At 38.2% G+C, this 24,204-nt stretch overlaps 2 protein-coding genes across 2 annotated transcripts; one reads left to right on the plus strand and one right to left on the minus strand.

The window, feature by feature from the left end:
* Positions 1 to 2,686: 2,686 nt before the first annotated feature.
* Positions 2,687 to 9,000, minus strand: LOC134661693 (uncharacterized). Its single transcript, XM_063517859.1, has 4 exons — positions 8,717 to 9,000; positions 8,005 to 8,094; positions 6,596 to 6,703; positions 2,687 to 2,929 (listed from the first exon to the last, which is right to left on the minus strand). The coding sequence occupies exons 1-4, from the start codon at positions 8,942 to 8,944 to the stop codon at positions 2,789 to 2,791; spliced, it is 567 nt and encodes a 188-aa protein (XP_063373929.1). The 5' UTR covers positions 8,945 to 9,000; the 3' UTR covers positions 2,687 to 2,788.
* Positions 9,001 to 12,250: 3,250 nt separating this feature from the next.
* LOC134661933 (protein archease-like) lies at positions 12,251 to 17,769 on the plus strand. Its single transcript, XM_063518185.1, has 3 exons — positions 12,251 to 12,417; positions 13,806 to 13,830; positions 17,358 to 17,769. Exons 1-3 carry the CDS (start codon positions 12,354 to 12,356, stop codon positions 17,746 to 17,748), a joined length of 480 nt encoding a protein of 159 aa, XP_063374255.1. The 5' UTR covers positions 12,251 to 12,353; the 3' UTR covers positions 17,749 to 17,769.
* Positions 17,770 to 24,204: the final 6,435 nt, after the last annotated feature.

The following is a 24,204-nucleotide window of genomic DNA, read 5'->3' on the forward strand; positions in this document are numbered from 1 at the left end:
GGGGCATTGAGAGAAATGGCAGCCTCTAGGGCCTTTGCCAGAGTCAGCGAGAGGTAGAGAATATTAACAAAATTAATTATATATTATATTATTAGCAAGAAAAATCGTTGCACTCCCACCACCAAGATGGCGGCAGGAATCCTCCTATCTCCTATAGAACATAAATTACGCAGACGTTAGCGTACTTGCATGATGCATATGCTTACTTTACTCTTTGCTCCATAATACATCAGTTTTCTTACCAAAATCCAAAACGCTTAGTTATTTCGTAGTCGACATCTAACGTCAAGTAGGTAGTGGAACTATCAGTACCGCTATTTGACACCAGATGGCATATATTTCGCTACTGACGTAAAATGTACTTAGTAATAAAATAAAACTAATTATAAGCTGAAGGAGATGAAAATATAGTTCCGGTAATCCGGTTATAATATTAACTAAAAATTGCCGAGCATTAGAGTTTTTGTTTGCCGCTACATCTATTGTCAACTAGCAGAACTGATAATGTCCGCTACTTGACGTTAGATGTAGATTACGAAATAACTCGCGTTTTTGTAAGAAAACTGATGTATGAAGGGTATGGAGTTACCACTCGTTCTTTACTTATATTTCTCTATGATTGTACATATGTAAAGTTTGGTGGGATAGGGTTAGGCCAAGGCCCGCTTCGTTGCCCCTTCGGCGAGTCGCGCTCGACCGCCTGTAAACCCTCGACCGCCTGTGTGCGCTTTGCTCGTTGGTTTCGTTGGTCGCTGACGCTGCCCTCGATGCTCCTCCACAACAATGATATTATATAACCATAGGTTATACTCATACTTGAGGAGCACAAAAAGTACTTCCATATTTATTTCTGTGCTTACGAAGAAATCTGTTATTTTTGATTAATTTTCTCATTCCATCTTTGTCACACTCATTAAACATAAGGTCGTCTTTTTCTCACATACACATTTCTCGCTTGTCCAGCCGCGTCTAAAGGCAACTTGTCCAATTTGTCACAAGGTAAGCGCTTCAATTTTGGAACGCCTATAACCTATCTTGAGTTAAAAAAACATTGCTCCACAAGCGCTCGCTCGACCTAACCGTTAACCTCTCCGTAACAATGAACACTTCCAGTGCCAGGCGCCCTATTTCCCGATGTTCATTTTTATATTGGACCGCAGCTTCGCCTTATTGGGGACCTTGGGCAACCAGTCTAGTCGGTCCTCCTAGCAAAAGGGAATAATAAATCTATTATTTATCTGGACATTTCTACTAGGAGAGACACTGAGACAGCACAGTTGCCTCAGCAGCAAAATATCAGAAAGTGTCCAGCGAAAGGATAAAGCTAACTTTGCAGTCTTGCAAAGCATGAAACAAAGTGAGGGAAAGTGTCATTATAACGTCATATTTTCATATAAAATTGACATTTCCACATTTTGTCATTGCAAATGTAAACGAGCAAGTAGCAGAAGTAGCATTCATTTTTCTATGGCGTATTTACCAGTATATGTTGCCGATTTGTCGTATTCAGCGAAAATCGAAGTTCGCAAAATGCGGGCATCTTTCTCTGGCACACTAATTAGGTACGGCTTCATTGGAGTAAAACATTAAAAGGTCCCCGAAATTTGCGAATTTATATTTTCGCGGTAGCCGGATTCCTGATTCGTCGGATTTTCAATATTAAACTATGCAATTACTGTGACTCCACTTTTGTTTTTAATATTTACTTAACTAGACGGAGCCCCGCCGGAAAAAAGCGTAGGTATGTAGGTTTTGTTCGTTAGGTAGCTTCAGATGCCCGAAGAGCAAACCGCCCAGGAATAGGCTCCGTCTAGTTACGTTGTGAAGGAAATTATTTTGGAAAAGAAACACTAATTTGCAATCTACCTTCGTTTCACTTTTGTAAAATGACGACGCCGTTTGAAACGGCGGATTCTTACAATTTGCCTGCGACATATAGATAATTCCGACGAAACAAAAATACGACGAATTAGGAATCCGACGAAACAGGAATACGACGAATCAGGAACCCGATGAAACAGGAATACGACGAATCAAAGGAACATTTCCAAGCCACTGCGCCAAGTATCACGGAATGCAGTTTACACGGTTGCTTTCGGTCCGACCGGCTCGGCTCTCCCCTCCCGCCAACACCTCCTGCTGCCACGGACTAACCCCGCCTTCACCCGCTTGATGGTAGAAGGGTAAAAGCAGAGAACGGCCGTCATACTCTGCGAGATATGTGTATATTTTATAGTCATGTGCAAGTCATGTCTTATAATAACTTACACATCGATTAGGCCCGATTTTATAGAGCTACAAAACTAGTAATATTACCTAAGTCTAGGTAACACCGGTCATAGGTCGCATTGCTCATCATTGTGTGCAGATTGTGTGTCAATCGCATGAATGTTGTCATATTCCACCTAATTAAGTATAATTTCTAAATGTGTTATACTCTGCTAGTGTAACAGGCTATTGGCTATGTAATGCAGGAAATTCGTGTAAATAACAGATATTTTATGTTACAGAATAATTTATTTTATCATTTTAGTCAAATAGAGTTAGGTCAAATAAACATAATACAATTTAAATAATAACCATTTTCAAAGCTTTAACGATTCGTAAAAAGCACGTCAGTTGGAAATATATGACTGACAAAACGAAGAATGTAGACAAATCCAATAAAAGTCCAGATTATTCCGAAATAAGTCCGGAAAAGCATAAAATCGACTAGATAAAGAACCAAATGCAGTAAAGCAGTGGTGGAGCGTAGAGTGGAAAGTGGAGAACCGAGGGATGGGCTCAGCTAATCCAGGCCGTTCCTGCGCTGCGGGAACAGCTTCTGCTCAGCCTGCTCGACGCGCCGCGCAGCGCCCGCCAGCTGCTCCGAGGCCGCCGCCGCAGCCGCGCCGCATGTCTCTGCTATTTCTTGTATTCCAAGCGATACCTGCCCCAAAAGAAATCATGATCAAATCTCTCATTTATAAAAGTACACTGAAACTTTACATAGTACATACCAACTGGAAGATTTCGTTCTAACATCAACTTGACCAATGGTGGAAATTTTCTTGGGTGAATTAGGGCAGCGTTTAAGGGAGAGAGGTCATGACCCTCGTTCCGGGTCTTTCCTGATGCAGAGGCTGTCCATCGCGGTTCAGCGTGGCAATGCGGCGAGCGTGATGGGCACCTTTGCGTCTGGAAGGGCGCGGGACGAGTTTTTTGACTGAGTTATGGCTTTGCTGAGTTTAGTTTTAATTTAGTTTATAGTTTAATGTATTTTTGATGTAAATTGTATAAATAAAATATTGCTAAATAATATTACATATTACTTATACATACTATGCACTATGTTTGCACATTCATTATAGCTATAGAGGCTTCAATCCCTCGCTGCGGAATTCTAGATGCGCATGAGCCACTTCGTGAATGGCGATTTAGCGATGGGGTTACCAGTTATTTTACATTTCTCAACATACATATATCAAAAATCAAAATGAACAGAAATTTTATATAGGTTTTATTGTAGTATGAGCACGAAAATGTTATTTAATCAAATATCCTATATATTTTTAAATATTTTTTATAGGTTATGTATTTAATTTTTCAAAAATATAGGTACACTTTTTGAACTACCTGTTATTATACGGCTTAGGGCCCGTGTAAAAAGCTGGGAGCGCTAGGAGGCCTAGGAGCTAGGAAGATGACGAGTTATTAAAGTATTGAAAGTAAGCAAGTGGTTGTTATTTAAATTCAGTGGAAATAGTAATTAAAGTCCGTCAACCAAATCTTGTCAGTAGTAAAAGGCGGCAAATTTGAAAAATCGCGGGTTAGCAACACTGTGTTCAAATAATTCCAAAACGCGTGTCATCTGTGTTTTATCTGTGGAATGTGGATCGTGAATGACAGCCGTCACCTTATTTGTTTTCATTTGGTTTTCATTCTGAATCGTTTCTGTTTCAAGAGATATTTCTGCTGTCACCATTAAATACCAATACATTAAATAAGAATAAGCAAAGCTAAGGGGCCTACAATGTACAATCATGCTCGTTGATGGTAAACATTACTAAAAATTGAGGTTATGACAAGTATTGGAAGAACTCTTTCGAACTTTTAAGATTATGTTCAGTTTTTTTGTTTTAGGGTTAAAAGGCATAAATAAAATTAAAACGTATGCCTAAATCTATCCAACAAGACCATAAATTGTGTCCTGGAAACCGTCCATAGGCCCACATGTCTAATATTTTCAGCAATCAGTTGTGACTATTTACAAAGGTAAACCTTTTAAACAGTATTAAGAGCCTTGATTTATATCGCCGTTCTTTCGCAATATCTACCTAATCCATACATGTTTGTTGCAGGATTAAATCTTGCCCAATATAAGGCGTTCGTAGTAGGTAGTATCTTTTCAGACAATACTTACCTATGGCGGTTTATGTACGTGTACAACGCAACCAAGTCGAAAAGTGACCCTTATCTTATTTACCTTTAAATTAAATAAACACCCAAATATCAGTTGTTTTATTTTTAATATGTATATTGTACAATATATACCAATCAAAAAAATTACACAGGTATGTCATATTCATCCAGAACAGTACACTAATTTACATTAACAAGTGGCATATTATATTGTAAATAACAAATATATGCACTATCTAATTATCTGCATTTTGATATGATTTTATTTTAGTAAACTTAGAAGACATAGATAGGGAACAAAGAGAATATAAGCACTACGATAGGGAGTTGTTTTTGATATCTTCAAATTTGTTCATCATTTTGATTAACATTGTTTTAACATCGCTTTTAAATTGTCCGTCCATGTTTCAATTTTTTTCAATAAACCGCGAGTGACAATTTGAATTGACGTACGCAGGGCGCGCTCAGCGGAAAAAAAAATGTTGATTCGATGTACATTGCTGCTTTTCTTAGCGCAATACTGCTCTTTGAGTGTTGCCCTACTTTAGTTTGCTTTACATTGCTACTGACAAGATTTGGTTGACGGACTATATATCACAATTTGTTTGTGTCACCTGCTAAATTTACATGTATGATTACAAATTAACATAGGTACATTCACCAAAATAAATTAAAAATGGTGGAAATTGTCAGTAACAGTTTGGAAGATGGTAATTTCATACAATATGAAAAAACCTTGTATCGGACAGGGACCGGCCCGATATCCCCTTATTATGGGATTTTGGACGGGGTATTTCGTAAGCTTTGCTTAACAAAGCCGTTGCTCTCTAAACCCTTTCATTCGGGGTTTAAAGCGCTTCATAATACGGGTTAGCAGCTCTCTTTGAATTTGAATGCCTGATACCCGTTCCTAAGCGTTGAACAGGTATCCCTAAAGGGATTACCAGTTCGCCGGACGATATCAGCCTGTCAGTTAAACGCAAAGGGTGACTGTTCCGAACGACTGACAGGCTTATGTCGTCCGGCAGACTGGTAATGGTATGCCATTTTGAACGTTCTCTTCATAAAAATATAACCAATATTGATAATTTATGTTTAAAGTGAAGGACTGGGTGTCTAGCGCGTTAACAGCACAGGTGTCATACTTTTTTGAATTGAAAAGGGGATACCCTTTCATTTGTAGCGGTAGCTCTGAAAGGGAACCTCTTCCTTGAGCTAAGCAAAATGAACGGGTAGTCAATTCAAAGGGAAAGCAAATCGTTGAGCTATTCGATAAACGACAGCCAGTTAAAGGCTCTTTTCGGTGTTGGGGTGGACGGGTCCCTGGTATCGGATCACTCACTCTCACCGTACCATCGAATCGTACCTATGATAAGGAAAACCCCAAACAAGCAAAACGGTGTTTAGACGAGGCACTTTTGTACTAGGTAGTTTTCGATGACAAAATGGCTGTATAAAATACCAACAAGTATGTATCCGGACAGACAGGCAAGACAGAGGACTTGACGAAGGTGGTTTGTAGGGTTCCGTACCCAAAGGGTTAAAACGGGATCCTATTACTAAGACTCCACTGTCAGTATGTCTGTCACCAAGCTGTATCTCATGAACCGTGATAGCTAGACAGTTGAAATTTTCTAAAGAAATTAATAGGTTTATTAGAAAACACAATTCCCTCAATGAGGGCGCCACTGGACGGACGATATAATCTTAAATGTACTTAGCTATAACCGAAGAGAAGGTATTATGGGATGTTACAAATTCGAATTTTTAACACTGTTAATCCCGATTTTAATTTTTGAAAAAAATATATGTTAAACATTATTAAATTCTACATGAAACATGTAAATTTGATAACTGTCGCTATCTCGCATGTATTTTTTTTATTTTTCTGAAAATTTTCATCTAATTTTTTTACTATTATTTTAAGAGATAATTCAATATTATTTTTTTCAGAAAGCGACCTTAATTGTATATACAACATATCCAAATTAGAAAGAAATCGGATTAGTACTTTGGCTGTAATAAAATAAAAATGATTTTTCTTTTTTTGCATTTTTTTTGTAAATCTGAAGCATTTGAGGCTTAATATTTGGTGAAAGCACTACTTATATATAGGTTAATAATCCAGTAAAAGGAAATTGTTTTTTTCGCTAAGGGCATGCTTACCCGGCTATACCCTTTAACATATACTTACTGCGTCTGCTTCAGCCTTTACTTCTGCTGCAGCTTGGTGCATGTTATCAACAGTTGCCTGCATTTCAGGAACATGCTGTATTGGTTCAGACTCTAATACTGGAACAGCCTAAAAAATAATAATTTAAAAAGTACAATAAAGACTACACTTAAAAAGAAATGTTCGTAAATTATTATTTCTACATATTAGATTCTTATCCTTTAAAATTAGATTCTTATTCAATGGTCAAATGGTGAAAAGCTACATGAGATAATTGAAAGTTTGTACTTTGTACGGAAACCTCGGTGCGCGAGTTAAACGGAGCTGCGCGTTAGATTTGGTTCGATTCGTGTCATATCAAAATATACATAAATACATTCACATTTTGTCGCACATAGAGTCTGTGCGGAAAGAGAAGAGTCGTGGAATGTATAGAGCCCAATACATTCCACGACTCTTCTCTTTCCGCACAGACTTTATCGGGCCGTCAAGGGAAGAAATTAATATAGTTACTCGGCATGGATTCTTTTTTATAAACCTGGTTTATAACACTTTCAGAAGGTTTTTTAATTAGGTAACACATTGGCTGCCATGAACATCACCAGTGGGATCAAGAGCTCATTACCTCTTTATTACCCTCAGTAATAATCCAATGCTGTGAGCAACATTAAATTTGTTTGGGGTATGGGAGCAACACTTCAACTTCAACTTCAACATTTATTCAGCAAATAGGCCACAAGGGCACTTTTACACGTCAACATTGAATTTACATACAAGCAAAATAATAATAATAATACATCAACAATTATTAAATACAACTACCAAATCAAACTAACGTAATACAATTACTTAGAGATGTATAAGGTCTCTTAATGTCGAATTACATAAAAAAACTATAATAATAATATTAAAATAAAAACAAAACAGATACATGGAAAAAAAATCTAAACTTATTTAGAGGTGTAAATGTCTCTAAGTGTCAGAACTAAAAAATAACATAGTTTATCAAATTATCCTTAGAGATGTATAGGGTCTCCAAGAGTCACAATCCTGTATGATTAACACATTACAAGAAAAAAAAACATACGAGAACCGAATGAGGCATCTCACTGCAATTAAATTAAAAAATAAAGTTACTAAATATATTTGTGTTAGCTTAAACAGACCCGTCTCCACAAACAGCACCCGTTCACGAGTACAACGCGTATCTCAGCCATCGCCTCACTTTAGGTGAAGTATGGTGGCCAACCAACATGTTAAAAACAAATTACTAAATCCCTATAAGCATGGTAATAAACTTCCATTGACATACCTAGGTACTCAATGTACACTGCTTATGGTTATACATGTATATTATAATATTAATATTAAAAAATACAAGCTGTGAACAAAGTAGGTTGTGCATATTATTTGGTGTATTGATCAGTGACCTGTTTGCAGCGGTGCATGCAGGAGCAGTGGTGGCGCAGCACGGGCTCCGCAGCTGCCACCGCCTGCTGGTGCTTGTCGCTCTGCTCGCTCTGAACCAAAACAAATATTTACATTTCTAACAGCTACAATACTTTTGTTTAATGATTCTGAAACTAAAAAAAAACATAAATATTGAAATAGGTATTGTTTTTGTAAAAGATCAATTTTGGGATTTATTTCGTAGTAAATTCATACAATCTTTAACTATGGTTATCTTCATAACCATGGGGTTCCGCGCCATAGGGGTTGGACTCACGTCACCCTCACGAGTAGCCCTTTGCTTCTCTACCCCCAACACCCCCTCCAAATCGAAGGTCCATAAAGTAAAGTTTATTTTTGACACATATTTGATGGCAGATAAAACTGGAGTGGACACTACTTCATAAATTGTGGCGGCGCGCCAGATGATGCTCAGGCGGTCTAGCACAACTTGCGTTCTCGCGCGCGAGTCCATACTTGAAGTCGCGCCTGATGTATGGAGTCGCGCGCGAGAACGCAACTCATGCTAGACCGCCAGGTGACATTAGAAAGACGGCAGAGCCAACCTGTCATACAACCTCCACAATCAATAGTACATGCCCAAGAAAGGGGCATATGTCGAGCAACGGACGTGAATATACAGAAAAGAAGAAGCGAGAGAGTTATAAATTATACGTTTTAAAATTCTCTTACCATTTCAACGAAATTTGGGTCGGTGTAATTATTCAGTTCATTGGCCATATTCACAGCTTCAGTGAGCTTTTCGTGTCCCACTGTGGCACTGTTCATAGTTTGAGCCGCGTTTAGTAAATGGCTGGTAGCAGAATCTCCCTGTTGACCGTCTGGAGTCGAACTCACAGCTAAACCTAATTTTGCTTCAAGTTGTTCAATTCTACTTTGTAAAACTGTGATTGGATCCATTTCAGAAATGATCGAAACAACTCAATATAAAAAAACGAAACCAATATAATTTGTTACACCGAGGACTGCAAGTAATGTGATAAATTAAGTATAAAAAAGTAGCAGGGAATTGATGAATTCTTATATTCTTTTCTTGAATTAAATATGACACATGACACTAACATAAACCAAAAACAAAAAAGGTAGGGTTTTGTTTTCCAGCTGGTCATACGATTTGCAATTAGGGTTGCCAGATCGGAAGGCGCTATTATCGGGAAAAAATATAATTTTTTCGGGATTTTGGGACTTAAGTCGGGAAAAAAACATTCAAATTAAAGTAATTGTATTAAAAACAACGATATTTTACATTATTGGCACTACGTCAGCTGCTCTTCCCATTACGGCTCGACGCGGGTCGCTCGCTCGCTCGACGACAGTTCGGAACTTGAAATTATTGTTTTATAACGTGAAGCTGTTTTTCGGGACAATTTTCACTTGGTCGGGAATCGGGAACGCATGCTAAAAATCGGGGAAATCCCGCCAAATCCCGACCATCTGGCAACCCTATTTGCAATACATTGCGGCATTCGATTGTTGAAAGTTTTGTTTGTATTCGAGGGGCTACCGCGAAAACCGAAAATCGCAAATGCGGGGATCTTTCTCTTTTACTCCAATGAAGGCGTAATTGGAATGACAGAGAAAAATGATACGGTCAAAATATCTCTTTCTAGCTCTAACTTATAGCTGCGTCTTTAAACGCATGTTCGGCAACCACCACTACACTACCGATACGTGCGCCGCATCGCACCAAATTGCGGTGATCTTTCTCTTTTACTCCAATGAAGGCGTAATTAGAGTGAAAGAGAAAAATGCCCGCAATTTGCGAACTTCGACTTTCGCGGTTAGGGTATGCACACACGGGCAACTTAGTCGCCAGGCGACTTATTTGTCTCTTATGGCTCCTCTACACGATGGGTCAACCAACGCCGGCCACTCCAAGGGACGCATTTATGCGTTAAAGGGAGCAAGTGATATTGCTATCTCATTCTACCGCATGGCTGCGTCCCTTGGAGTGGCCGGCGTTGGCCCATCGTGTAGATAAGCCATTACGACAAATTAATCGCCTCCTCGCCGTGATGCGCGAGCGAGAGCGACAGCAACACGACTTTTTTCTACGCAGCATCAACATGGATTGCGAAGAGACGGCTGTGGTCGTTGCACTCGTATAAAAAAAACCGATGAAAACGTCGAAAAAATCAATATTGGGTCACATTGGGTGCATCCAATTATGACTATGTTGTTTAAGTTAAATAAAGGATTCTACTTAATAAATAATTATTACAAAATATATAGAGGTCTCCATTCCACTTCTTCAATTAGCCTACTATTATCGATTATCATCTACGACCGGCATTTTACTTCGTATTGAATGCGGGCGCGTATCCGCACATGTACGTACACATACAAGCTCTCGCCGCGGCGGTCGAGTGGCATCGCCGGCCGGGTACTTATTTGTCGCCCGTGCGCGCACTAGCATTTAAACCAATAGGGAAGGAGACAGTTGCGTCGCGGACTTGTCTCTGAGGGCCTACCGCGAACCACGTTCGAAGTGTTACCTCCCTGTCACACTTACGTACGAATTTACAAGTGCGACAGAGAGGCAACACGTCGAACGTGGTTCGCGGTAGGCGCTCTGAACCCCGGACAAAAAAGTCTCCCGCGAGTCGCGTCGCTACGTGTGCGCACTTCCATACTAACCCTTATACGCGGATTATAATAGGCGAATTATAGTCGATTTAGACTCTCGCGCGAGCCACGAGACGAGCCGCGAGCCGAGCCACGAGACAAGAGTGTAAGCGGTGGGTTCGCGGCTCGTCTCGTGGCTCGCAAGCTCGTCGAGCTAATATAATTTAAACACTAACGGCACGGCATAAGGTTTATAACCGAATGACAAGCCGAACGCGAGTGTAAACGGTGGACTCGCGTCTCGTGGCGAGGCTCGCGGCTCGTCTCGTGGCTCGCGCGAGAGTCTAAAACCGAGTGTTAGACATAGCCTTATTTATTCTGTGGTTAGCTTAGCCTAGAAAAGCCATAACACACTACCGCACCGTACCAAGGTCACGATGCCGATATGGTGCCGATAGCTTTGAGTATATAGCCTAAGGAGATGTGATAACGTAAACTCTTCGAACAAATTTTTTCGCCACTTTTAGCGGGGGGCGAGGTAAACACCTACAGCACACCACCAAAAGATAAGTAACTCAACAGACACAGATTTTGCTGTTGCGACAAACGCACACTACAAAAAAGTTCAACACATCAAAAATTACACGCACACAAATAGAGTTTTCACATAACTATGCAGCATACATACGAACATGATAGTGATGGGACACATCTGAAGAATGAGTCAAATCAGTTTGATGAATGAACTGAATTGTCTTATACCTACTACTATTTATTATAAAATTGTAAAAGTGAAAATTCTGTACATTGAAGATATTAGGTAGCCAATAAAATGATTGTTTGTATGTATGGCTGTCTGTATTTATGTGTCTTTGTGTCTTAGCCAGCACGCACAGCTAAACTGTGGAATGAACTGTCGCCCGCAGGTTTTCCGGGCTGATACATAGGTAAAGATATCGTCCCATAGAAAATTTGAATTTCGCGTCTTTTTTTACTGACATTATTTGCTTGATCAGCTATATTAAACAAACTGCAGTGATTGAATGAATGAATGATTCATCCAATCATTCAAATGTTGAGTCGCTTTTTTGACTTTGTCACATCCCTTAAGACCGATTCGTCCCCGTACCACTGTATTCATGTTTACATTTTTCTGTCGTTTATGTATCGCAACGGTTTTTTCTTTAAATGGAGATTGTACTTCAATATACATTTAATAGTTAGTATAAATACTTATATATGATAGGAAACGCGATCTTGTTGCGAATTTGAGCTATCAGATCGCCTTTTACACGATAATACTGCACAAGTCATCATTTTTTAAGAGAAATGTCTCGCGACACGGAACGATGCAAAATGGCGGTGAAGCGACTTCAAGTAGTTTTATATAACGTGTTTGAACAGTTGACCAATGTACTTTGCCGGAGGGGGTCGCCCGTGTATCACATCTCCTTAGGCTATATACTCAAAGGCCGATAGTGTGGTATCACATTTACTTTTGGCTATAAATAAAAAAAAACTCCACTTCCACTGTCAAAGCTGTCAAAACTATCTCTAATTAATGCCCATATCATGCCCATGTTTCAATCTGATTCTGACTACAAACGTAGTGATTATATTCTCTTTGCTGACTACGATCATATTGTAATTGGAAATTTTGCAATCCAGTAATAAAATAGTAAAGATTATATATACATTATACATTTAAGACAATATCTAGTACTAGTACATTTGAATAACAGTCATGGATGAAGAATTAGGAGAAGTAATGCAAGAGAATTATGATTTACCTCCAGTGAAATACGAATGTAAGTTGCAGTTTATTTAAATTTAGAAAGGATTTCATTTCTCCCTTAAAATTACCTTCCAAGTGCAAAGAAAAAAAAGTGGTAGGCAGAATATGCATTTATTTATATCGTTTACTTTGGCTGCTTATTCAATTTAAACATTAGCTAGACATTATTTTGACATTTACTAAAGTCTGGCTGAAAATTTAGCCCTTGCTACACGGTCGCCGACAAGCCTTCAGACCGCGTGGCCTTGGTCCGTCCCGGATCATGTAGACAGTTGTTTCCAACAAAATTTGACCAAAACTGACCAAGGTCAGACGGTTAGAAGGCTTTTCGGCGACCGTGTAGCAAGGGCTTTTGTCCTCAGCTCATAGTTGGAACAGGATAAGACACCAGAATTGCAAGATGGTGCAAACCCTGTAGGGTTTTAAAACATATATTATTTGCATTCCCTAGGTGCACAACTTTTGTGGGCTTTTCTATGTTAAATCTTTTGAATTTGAAATAGCCTTTATTCCCTACACATAATTTTTTGTTACATTTTCTTCACTATGCAAGTAATGCATTTATTAATTTATGTTTTTATTTCTTTCCTTTTCTGTTTCTTCTTCTTTGTCAGGCTGTCTTTGACTGACACTCCTCGCGGTTTTTTTAAAGTCTTCTCCAGTCTTCAGGAAAGTCATCTTCCCATCTTTTGTATGGTTTACATAGGGTCTTTTCTTTCCTCTTGGGTACCATTTTGTCCATTAGTCCTTTTGTGAGCATCATGAGCCCTGTCCATTTCCATTTGAGTGGTCGGATTCTCTGGGAAACGTCTTCTATTTTCGTTATTTTCCTAATGTCTTTGAGTCTGCATCAATTCCTTAGTTTTATTCCCAGCATACTCCTCTCCATACTTTGTTGACTTTGTGCTCATTTTCCTTGGTTAAGGCCCAGGTTTCACAACCATATGTTAGTACTGGGAGTATCTATACATGAGTTCTAAATTTTTCTTTTCCTGGAGGTTGGCATTGAATTGGATTTCATAACTTCTTTTAGAGATAAATCTTTTGGACTAAATTTAGTTCCAACGGCTGCCACTAGCATTAATGTGCGAAATTCCATAAGATTATGTGCATTTGTGACAATAAGTGCAACTTTTCCCTCCACTAACTTTGCAAATTGCCAATAAAATCATCTTGTTATTGGAGATATTGCATGAAAAATATTTTATCATTTGTAACTGTTTGTCTAGTGCTCTAACATAGGTAGGTCTCTAAGAAGAATGCCATACATTGCCTGCTAACACCGTTGTGGCATAGCACCACAGGCTCTTGTAACTGCTCTCAATGCCCAATTTAAGAAATTCACATGTACATAGGTATTTCCTGCATTTGTAAATATCTATACATTTATATTGTTCACAGATTTGGACCACACTGCTGATGTACAGTAAGTACATTAGTGCTTCTTACATTTATATGGCTGCTGACCATATATTATGACCTGTTAGATACCAATAAGTATATTTAAAAATAAAAAATTATGCACTTCCACAATAAACATTTCTGGCTACTCGCAACAATAGTAGATTGTACAACAAGGGTATAAAGTGACCCATTATTACCCGAGGCAATTTTTTGGTCTGAGCGAAGCGAAGACCAAAATAGTAGACGAGGGTAAAAATGGACATTTATGCCCTTGTTGTACACTCTGCTTTTCACTTCGATTGCGAGGAAAATAAAACACATTTTTCACGGCAATTTCCACCACGAAATTGTCGTAAAGCGAAAGAACATAATACATAACCAATAGGCTACATGACTAATTTTTTTTATGGTATCAATCGATCGGGTTAAATGTCTATATGGGACCCATTGCATTAAAGTAACACAAAAGTCAGAAATTGTAGTCAAAGTCCGACAGTCGCACTTCACTCGCGAAACGCCCTATACAAAACGGCCAGAGGCCGTGACGTCATCGCCCACGTTGTAGTATGGACAAAACAAGAAAATTGCGTTTTTGTCGGTGAAATATTGCGTTTATGTATATAGTTGCTATACAATATTTTTTTGGTGAAATGTAAGGAATCGAATGGTACCCTTACTTTTATCGTTTTTGGAAGTTAAAAAAAACTTAAATTTTGAAACTTTCAGGTCCTGTATTTTTGAAACTTTTCAATATTTTATTTTAATATCCACATTATTGTGATAAATTGCTCGTTTGCTATCTATTTTACTAGATTTTGTTATAAAATTCAACATGTGTCAACATCCCTATTCCCGCCAACTAACTTTTTCATTATTTTTTAATTTTCAACATGTGAAAACGTCTGAAACTCTAGCGAAACTCTGAGTTTCAGACGCTTGGTTTTCTGCCAAGTCAAACATTTCGGAGCATTTTTGAACGATAATCGACTCCTATTTTATGTGATTTACTAAATTTAATGACAGAAAATACGGATTTCTAATAAATTGTAGCAAAAATAAAATAATATAACAAGTTTTACACAATTTTATTGCTCAGTAAAATTGATATGTTTTAACTGTTTGGCTGTTGAGACCGATTACCTTAGTCTTAGATGAAAATTTTACTTTTATGCTCTAGAGCATAAAATGCGATTTTATGTCGTCTACGCACGACAAAGGTGCACTTTTTGAGCATGAGAAGTGAAAACTCTTTTTATTAATTTTAAGTATTGTCATAGAGAAAAAAATACATAGAGTGCTCACTCCATACATCAGTTTTAGTACCAAAAAGACTATTAGCATCTAGCTTCGAGTAGCGGAACTATCAGAACTGTCCGGTGGCAGATTTATGTTTTTAATATGAAATAAAAAAACAACGGATTAAGGTAGAAAATTTATTTACATATGTTAGAAAAGTTCACAATTGCGGATTTAGTTACTTAAAAATTATATCCTCTTAATGACCTCCGTGAACACTTACGCATTCTTCGAAGCGGAGCCTCGCGTTTAGCACTACACGCTGCAGCATAGCCGGCGAAATGTTGCGGATTTCATTGGTGATATTTTCTTTTAAATCAGCTATAGACCGTGGGTTGTTATTATAAACTCTGCTTTTGAGGTACCCCCATAGAAAAAAATCCGTAGGGGTCAAATCGGGCGTTCGCGGTGGTCATGTGATATCTCCAAAACGGCATATCAATTTTCTAGGCAAATTTTCGGGAAGCACATTCTTGGATACTCCGGCAGTATGGTGCGGAGCACCATTTTGCTGAAACCAGAGTGTGTGACGAGTATGATGGATGTTCTAGCTTTGGCAAAAAGTAATCCATTATCATTTGTCTAGAGTCTTCACTATTGACATTTTGACACTATTGGCCTCTGAAATTCTCAAAAAATAGGGTTTGTGGATTTTCTTCCAAATTTCGCTGCACACTCAATATGTTTTCCGGCGTCCGAGTGTACCGGTTGGAGCTTAGTCTTGGGATATTCTGGACCGAAGAAGTTTTGCGAAGCATTTGCACCCATGATCGAATCAAATTAACACTAGGCCCATCACTTACACGACGAATACTGTAATGTGAACAAAATTATCGGTGCAAAAACTAGCGAATCGTTGGCTTTAAAAAATGCTTCAATTGCGTAAGCACGCTGAGATTCTGACCACTGAGACATAATTAAAAGAAAATCCGCAACATTTTGAATTTTATAATTTATAATGCCATCAAATGTCAAAATGTATTTGTTATATTAAAATTGTAAATTGACTTTGAAACTAGAAACCTGCCACCGGACACCCTGTAGTATTTATATGCTTTTACCACAGTGTAAAAAGTAACAGTGGACCCACGCCTTTGATGTTTGCGTAAATGTCGACACCGCACAAGAACACAGTAAGGGTACAGACTTACGCAAATGCCCAAAAAACTGCACATTTCAAATAAGACACCCTAGCCCTGTAAGTAGTACCAAGCTAATAACAATGGCGATGTATGCAACTCGGGTGCGCGCGACCTACCCCTCCCACCCCGCACGATTGCGCTGTCTAGATGGCTTCATTGTTTTACTCGTATAGACTGTGTTTTTACCATGGTACCAGCTTTCTTTAGAATGTGACTTAAAAAAAGGCCTATAACAGGATACATTCACTTTGCTGCCAATATATTGCAAATTTCCTTTTGCCTTCTCATTCCATAACTTTATATGAAAACAATAATGAAGTATACTATATATTATTATACTCTTTGAGTATGTCTTTGAGTATACTAAACTCTGATTTGTAATTCGAGACCAAAGAATTTATGGCAGATACGTCACTGTCAAGTAAACATTTTAGGTTTAATCATTTTAACCAACCTTTTTGTGATATGCTTCTTTATAGGGTCTGCGCGGAAACAGAAGAGTCGTAGAATGTATGGGCTCCCCTACATTTCACGACTCTTCTCTTTCCGCACAGAATCTATTAGAGAACATCATCATCGGTAGCTTTCAAGTTTGTACAAAGTGAACGTGATCAGTGTACGCTCTGACCACGTCCTCTATAGCGTTCAAAATTACCAACAAATAAATGTGGCTTTCCACAGGAAGGGTCCTTGTGCTTCTTGTGCACCGGTGCACGTGGAGCATGTGTGCTACTTATGCACGTAAAGCATATTAGGACAAAAGGTCCTTATGCTTTATGTGCATTTGGATATTTTATTGCAGTTGTATAACTATCGATTTTTTTTTGTCTTGAACTATAAATCAGAGTTTAGTATGAACTTTACTCTGGTAAGCCAACTTTGTAAGTAAAAAAAGATGAAATTCAAAATTTGTATGGGAGATAGATCTTTCGCGCATACGTGTTTCAAATTTGCCGCCATTTTCTACTGACAAATTTATGCTGCCATACTAAATTTTAGTAGTAAAAAGTGACATGACCAATTCCTAAAATTACCTATATCTAGTAGGGTAGGGAGGGATACTTTTATAATACAATGTACGGTTCTACCTCTGCCATTTGATTATTTTCAGATTACATGCCTGGGGCGACAGTCTGAAAGAAGCTTTTGAGCAGTGTGGAATGGCAATGTTCGGCTACATGACGGAGCTGAACTATGTGACCATCAGAGAGGTGCACACCATCGAGGCCAATGCTGATGACATGATGGGTCTTTTGTATCATTTTCTTGACGAGCTGTTGTTTTTGTTTTCAGTTGAACCATATTTAATCTGTAAGAAACTGGTTATCACAGAGTTTAATGTGGAAGAGTTTCGGATTGTTTGCAAGTGTTATGGTGAAGAGTTTCAGATTGGCAAACATCCCCAGGGGACAGAAGTAAAAGCTATAACTTATTCGGCTATGCAAATTATTGATGAACCAAAAGATAATAAATATGAAGTATTTGTTATAATAGATATATAACTAAATAAATATTGACTGCTTCATTCTTTTTAATCATACACAATTTAATTCCTATCCTTTTTATGTGCAGAGTCGCGTTTTAAAAAGGGTTGTAACCTGTAATCTGTAATCGTTTGCCTTTGCCTCATTGAAACAACCACATTTATGAAAAAGAGGCGGTTTATAACGCTATTCTGGCAGTGGCCAAGGTATCTCGGCGCCATTTTCTTGAATTGTTGTGTACTTAGTCGTCCTCTAGCTGGCGCGGGAGCACGGAGCGGGCGCATGCGCGCGCACCCCCGCAGGCGCAGGCGCAGGTGCCATTCCAGGTCAAAAAGTAGCCGAAAACACCTCGCGTGATTTGTGCACAACCCCTTAGTAGTCTAGTCGAAAAATTCAAAATGGTGAACGATAGAGATACTACTTCTAAAAATACGTCCGATACCTCATTGGATTCGAAATGATCTGTAAAAGAAAATTATTCGAAGCGTTAATTAACACACAAAAAATTTCAAAAGTTAAAAGTTTGAGATCCGGCATATATGGTCGACCTTCACCGATCTGTCTGACGGATGAAACTTACATATTATGAAAGAAAACATGTTCCTGAACATAAATAAATAGGGTTGCCTAAAGAAATATGGTCACGGCTATTTTTAATTAATTTTTGAAAAAAAAAATTCTTCAAATTTCACCGATCTGTCTGACAAACGAAATAAGTTCCAATGGAAAGTATACAACTTGTACAACATAAATCAACTAGGTTGCCTATCTTTTTCCGGTCACTATTATGTGGTTGCCTAGTTTAAACAGGTGAGTTTTTATCGATAATTGCACTCATCTGTCTGACGCTTGAATTATACATCAAAATGATGGTAATTTTATTGCGAATACAATGGCATAGGGTTGCCTGCGAAAATCCGGTCACAAATAAGGGTTGCCAGGCTTTTAAATAAAATAAGAAGGGAAGACTTTTAGCGATAACTCATAAACGGCTTAACTTATCAAGTTTGATTTAATTTTGTTTGAATGAGTTTTTTAAGCACTATTTTTATGATTTTTTTTCATATTTTTTTGGATCGATTTTTCAAAAGTTAGAAGGAATAACCGTTTTTTGTTTTTTTTAAATTATTATTTCCGAAATAATACACTTTATCAAAAAATGTTGTTTGCAGACCCCCATTTATTTTTAAAGACCTATCCAACGACACCCCACACTATAGGGTTAAAACGATAAAAATAAAATCACATACATTTTGTTTCTTTCAAAGCGATTATTTTCGAAAACATTCACGTAATCAAAAAATGTTTTTCTAAGACCCCTATTTATTTTAAAAGACCTATCTAACTATATCCCACATCGTAGGGTTGAAGTGAAAATAAAAAACCTCACATACATTTTGTTTCGTTAGAAGCGATTATTTTCTAAAATGTTCACTTTATCGAAAAATGTTTTTTTAAGACTCTTATTCATTTTAAAAGACCTATCCAGCGACATCCCACACATTAAGGTTGAAACGAAAAAAAATCGCCACATACATTTAGTTTCTTTCGAAGCGTTTATTTCCGAAAATTTTCACTTTATCAAAAAATGTCTATAGAAAACCCCCATCTATTTTAAAAGATCTATCCAACGACACCCCACATTATAGACTTGAAACGATGAAAAAAATTTCACACACATTATGTATCTTTTAAAGCGATTATTTCCGAAAATATTCACTTTATCAAAAAATGACTTTCTGAAACCCCTATTAATTTTAAAAGACCTATCCAACGATATCCCACATCATATGGTTGAAACGAAAAAAATAATGCTCACCTACATTTTGTTTCGTTAGAAGCGATTATTTTCGAAAATGTTCACTTTATCAAAAAATGTGTGGGGTGTCGTTGGATAGGTCTTTCAAAATAAATAGGGGTCTGCAAACAACATTTTTTGATAAAGTTAATCATTTCGGAAATAATAATTTAGAAAGAACAAAAAACGGTTATTCCTTCTAACTTTTGAAAAATCGATCCAAAAAATATGAAAAAAAATCATAAAAATAGTGCTTAAAAAACTCGTTCAAACAAAATTAAAAAAAACTTGATAAGTTAAGCCGTTTATGAGTTATCGCTAAAAGTCTTCCCTTCTTATTTTATTTAAAAGCCTGGCAACCCTTATTTGTGACCGGATTTTCGCAGGCAACCCTATGCCACTGTATTCGCAATAAAATTACCTTCATTTTGATGTATAATTTAAGCGTCAGACAGATGAGTGCAATTATCGATAAAAACTCACCTGTTTAAACTAGGCAACCACATAATAGTGACCGGAAAAAGATGGGCAACCTAGTTGATTTATGTTGTACAAGTTGTATACTTTCCATTGGAACTTATTTCGTTTGTCAGACAAATCGGTGAAATTTGAAAAAAAATTTTTTTTTTCAAAAATTGATTAAAAATAGCCTTGACCATATTTCTTTAGGCAACCCTATTTATTTATGTTCAGGAACATATTTTCTTTCATAATATGTGAGTTTCACCCGTCAGACAGATCGGTGAAGGTCGACCATATATATGCCGGATCTTAGACTATAAAGACAAAAAAGGGGTATATATAGCTGGTCAACCAAATCTTGTCAGTAAAAAAAGGCGCGAAATTCAAATTTTCTATGGGACGTTATCCCATCGCGCCTACATTTTTCAAATTTGCCGCTTTGACCTTGGTGGATGACGGTGTGTTATGACGCCGTGGTACTTTCCACATGTCGCCACCGTAAAGACGGCCGTCTTTTGCTGCCGCTATATGATGCGTCATATGACGGCACCGTTTTCGGAGGAATCCAAAGCTTAACTGGATCACAAACGCTCAGCTCGTGATTCTGAGTAGCAATAACAAATAAATTCACAAATTTAAAAAGAAGTGTAGGGGACAACTTTAAATAAAATGGCCCATATAGATGGTAGGATACTATTTATAGATTCATGATTAAAACGTACTTGAAGACTGCAATATTTTTATACGCTGGTAAAGCAAACCTTGTCATTTCAAATTTTCTATGGGACGATATCCCTTCGCGCCTACATTTTTTAAATTTGCCGCCTTTTTCTACTGACAAGATCTGCTTGACCAAGTATATTAATTTTTTGACTGACCATAAACTACGCACTTCGCGACCTATTTTTTAACCGGCAACGACGACTGTCGTCCATTTAAGCCCCCTCCACACTCACGCACGCGTGTGGAAGGGGCTTGAGAAATGCCTGCAACCCTTCGAGCGTACCGAAGCCGGATAGGGATACGCGGCCAGCAACCCCGTTTCTCATCCGAAATTTGTATAGTGCATTTCTCAAACTTGCAATGAAATATACATAGGCTACGGTGGCATTTGTTTGTCCGGTACGCCCGTCTACAGTACCTTAAAAAATTTAGTGACCATTAAGGCCTCAGTACACAATGGGCCATCGCCGGCCACTCCAAGGGACGCAGCCATGCGGTAGAATGAGATAGCAATATCACTTGCTCCCTCTAACGCATAAATGCGTCCCCTGGAGTGGCCGGCGATGGCCCATTGTGTACTGGGGCCTTAAAAGACGTATCCAGATTAGTCAATTTTTCGCCAATCTGATTCAATTGCCCGATCGAATCAGTAGGTGCGGACGCAAATACCAATTTGGCTCGCCGAATTCAACCGCCGATAATGACCGATATTACCGATAAAATGAGGTGCGGGCGCAAGAATACCAATTTGTGAGGCCAGTATTTTCGTTCTGGGGTATTTTTTCAATTTAGAGGGCTCTAATATCTAAAATTGGAGTTTGCGCCAATTTCATTTCTGATCAAATCGACCGATTTGATCAGTCCCGTCTGCGTACCAAAGTCATTGCCAGATTGTACTGCCAACCATAGATATAATTAAATAGTAGTCTGTGTAGGCTTTTTCATTTTAAGTTTGATGTTTTGTCAAATTGTCAAGTCAATGCCAATAATGCTATCTCCATTGCGTGAAGTTTGCGGTTTTTAACTCTCAATCTTTTAGCGCTAAGAGATGATAGGATAGATGGGTGGGATGGTTCCGCCCTTTTAATTCATAACAAAATCCCCTTCCACCACATACAAATTCCCGTTCACTCTAACGACATTTATATTGTTGCAGCCAGCATTAATAATATTTCTTATGTCTCAATTTACATTCCACATCCTTCTATAGCCAATCTGAACGAATTCTACTCTATAATAAAGAATATTCCCAATCCGATTGTTATTATGGGTGATCTGAACTGTCACCATACGTGTTGGGGTTCAGGCACTTCTGATAGAAATGGCAGGTATTTACTTGGTTTATTGGATAAATTGAACCTTTGTTGTCTGAATGATGGCAGACCAACTAGACGTACGGCCCCAAATCAGTTTTCCTCAGCAGTGGATTTAACTCTATGTTCCTCCAATTTAGCCCCTCAATTATCATGGAATATCTCTTTACTATCTCACAATAGTGATCATTTCCCTATATTTATTTCCTTACCCGGAAACCTTAATCCTTCAGCCTCTCTTCCTCCGTTACTAAAATATAGACTAGGGAAAGCAGACTGGGATAAATATTCTTCCACTTTGGATGACAACATTCAGATCCTGTTCTCTGTCACCCACCCAAGCTTAAATTCTGCTCACGAGTCATTCGTCTCTGCTATCCACAAATCAGCAGAGGAATCTATCCCTCTCAAAAAACCCTTTGTCCGTCGTAATAATAAACCTTCTCAACCATGGTGGGACTCAGAGTGTTCTGCCGCGGTAAAAGAACGAAATAAGGCTGAATTAGAATACGCTAAAAATATAACTATTGAAAACTACATCAAGTTCAAAAAAATTAGAGCGAAATGTCGTAAAATTCTCTCAACCAAGAAATCTGATGGTTGGAACTCGTTTTGCGAATCTATTTCCCCCTCCACTCCCTCTACGACAGTATGGAGGAATATACGAAGATTTCGCAGAGGCATTGCTCCTGTAACAGCCTCTGGATCGTCTCTCAACTGGACAAATGATTTTTTAAATAAACTAGCTCCTCCTACTGCTCCTAATGAGCTCGATATTCCAGCTACTTACTCTTTTAACAAATCGGACAATTTATTGGATAAGGATTTTAGTTTAGATGAACTCAAAACGGCTCTTGCTGCAGTAACTGACTCATCCCCAGGCTCTGATGGTATTGTTTACTCTTTCTTGAAAAAAGCTGGCCCAGCGTGCCTTAATTTCTATTTGGATTTAATTAATAAAACTTTTGAGTCAGGTGATGTCCCTGAATTGTGGAAGCTTCAAATCATTCTCCCTATCCTGAAACCGGGAAAAGATCCTGAGAACTTCAGCTCTTATCGTCCCATTGCTCTCTCCTCGGTTCTATGCAAGATAGTTGAGCATATGCTTAAAAACAGATTGGAATGGTATGTTGAGAGCTCGGGGCTTCTCTCGGAGACCCAATTTGGTTTTAGAAAAGGAAGAAGTGTTACTGATAGCCATGCTCTATTATCAACAGATGTCAGAATAGCTTTTTCTCAAAAGCAAGCCGTTGTTGCTGCTTTCCTTGACATATCCTCTGCCTATGACAATGTTCTTCTCCCGGTACTCTGCAGGAAACTGCGTTCCATGAGAATTCCGGAGAAAGTTGTTCTTTTCATTAATAATCTCTTATCAGGCAGGAAAATTTCATTAAGAGTAATTAACATGCATGATAATTCAAAACTTGTTTGGAGAGGTCTTCCACAGGGCTCGGTTTTAAGTCCATTACTTTACAGTATATATACCTCTGACTTAGATCAGTCCATCAATCAGCATTGCAATATCCTCCAGTATGCGGATGACATTGCAATATATTCGGCTCATAGGAACGTCGTTGATGCGACCCATTACATAAACAATTCTCTCGCCTCTCTGGGTCTTTGGCTAGAGGCCCATGGTTTAGACTTGTCTCCTTCTAAGAGCTCAGCTCTAGTCTTTTTCAGAGGCCGAAATTGCCCTCCTATTAATGTGTTTTTTCGTTCTCAAATCATCCCGGTCCATAGTAATGTAAAATTTCTAGGTGTTATCTTTGATTCCAAATTATCATGGATCGAACATATTAAAAGTTCAATTGGAAAGTGTGAAAAAAATTTAAATATAATCCGGGCCCTATCTGGCTCCTGGTGGGGAGCCCACCCATATTCTCAGAAATTATTATATAACGCCTTAGTCAGGTCTCTTCTCGATTTCGGTTCTATTATAATTGAGCCGTGTCGCAAAAAAGATCTTAAGAAACTAGATAGGATCCAATCTAAAGCCCTCAGAATAGTTACCGGTGCCATGAGATCTTCCCCCATTAGAGCGCTTCAAGTAGAATGCGCTGATCCCCCCTTAAAGATTCGTCGTCAGTATCTAGCTGATAGATATTTATTCCGTGTTGCTCAATTAGAAAACCACCCTATCTTCCCAAAGCTTCAAATATTACAATCCCATGTTGA

The sequence above is a fragment of the Cydia amplana genome, chromosome Z (assembly GCF_948474715.1).
Source record: "Cydia amplana chromosome Z, ilCydAmpl1.1, whole genome shotgun sequence".
NCBI classification, from domain to species: Eukaryota; Metazoa; Arthropoda; class Insecta; order Lepidoptera; family Tortricidae; genus Cydia; species Cydia amplana.

Excerpts from the sequence above, each read along its gene's own strand:
- LOC134661693 (XM_063517859.1), bottom strand. The coding sequence starts at position 8,944 with ATGGATCCAATCACAGTTTTACAAAGTAGAATTGAACAACTTGAAGCA. Across the intron at positions 8,095-8,716 it reads ACCCAAATTTCGTTGAAATG|AGCGAGCAGAGCGACAAGCA; the intron begins GTAAGAGAATTT and ends GTTTTGGTTCAG. Across the intron at positions 2,930-6,595 it reads TAAAGGCTGAAGCAGACGCA|GTATCGCTTGGAATACAAGA; the intron begins GTAAGTATATGT and ends CTTTTGGGGCAG.
- LOC134661933 (XM_063518185.1), top strand. The coding sequence starts at position 12,354 with ATGGATGAAGAATTAGGAGAAGTAATGCAAGAGAATTATGATTTACCT. Across the intron at positions 12,418-13,805 it reads ACCTCCAGTGAAATACGAAT|ATTTGGACCACACTGCTGAT; the intron begins GTAAGTTGCAGT and ends TATTGTTCACAG. Across the intron at positions 13,831-17,357 it reads GACCACACTGCTGATGTACA|ATTACATGCCTGGGGCGACA; the intron begins GTAAGTACATTA and ends GATTATTTTCAG.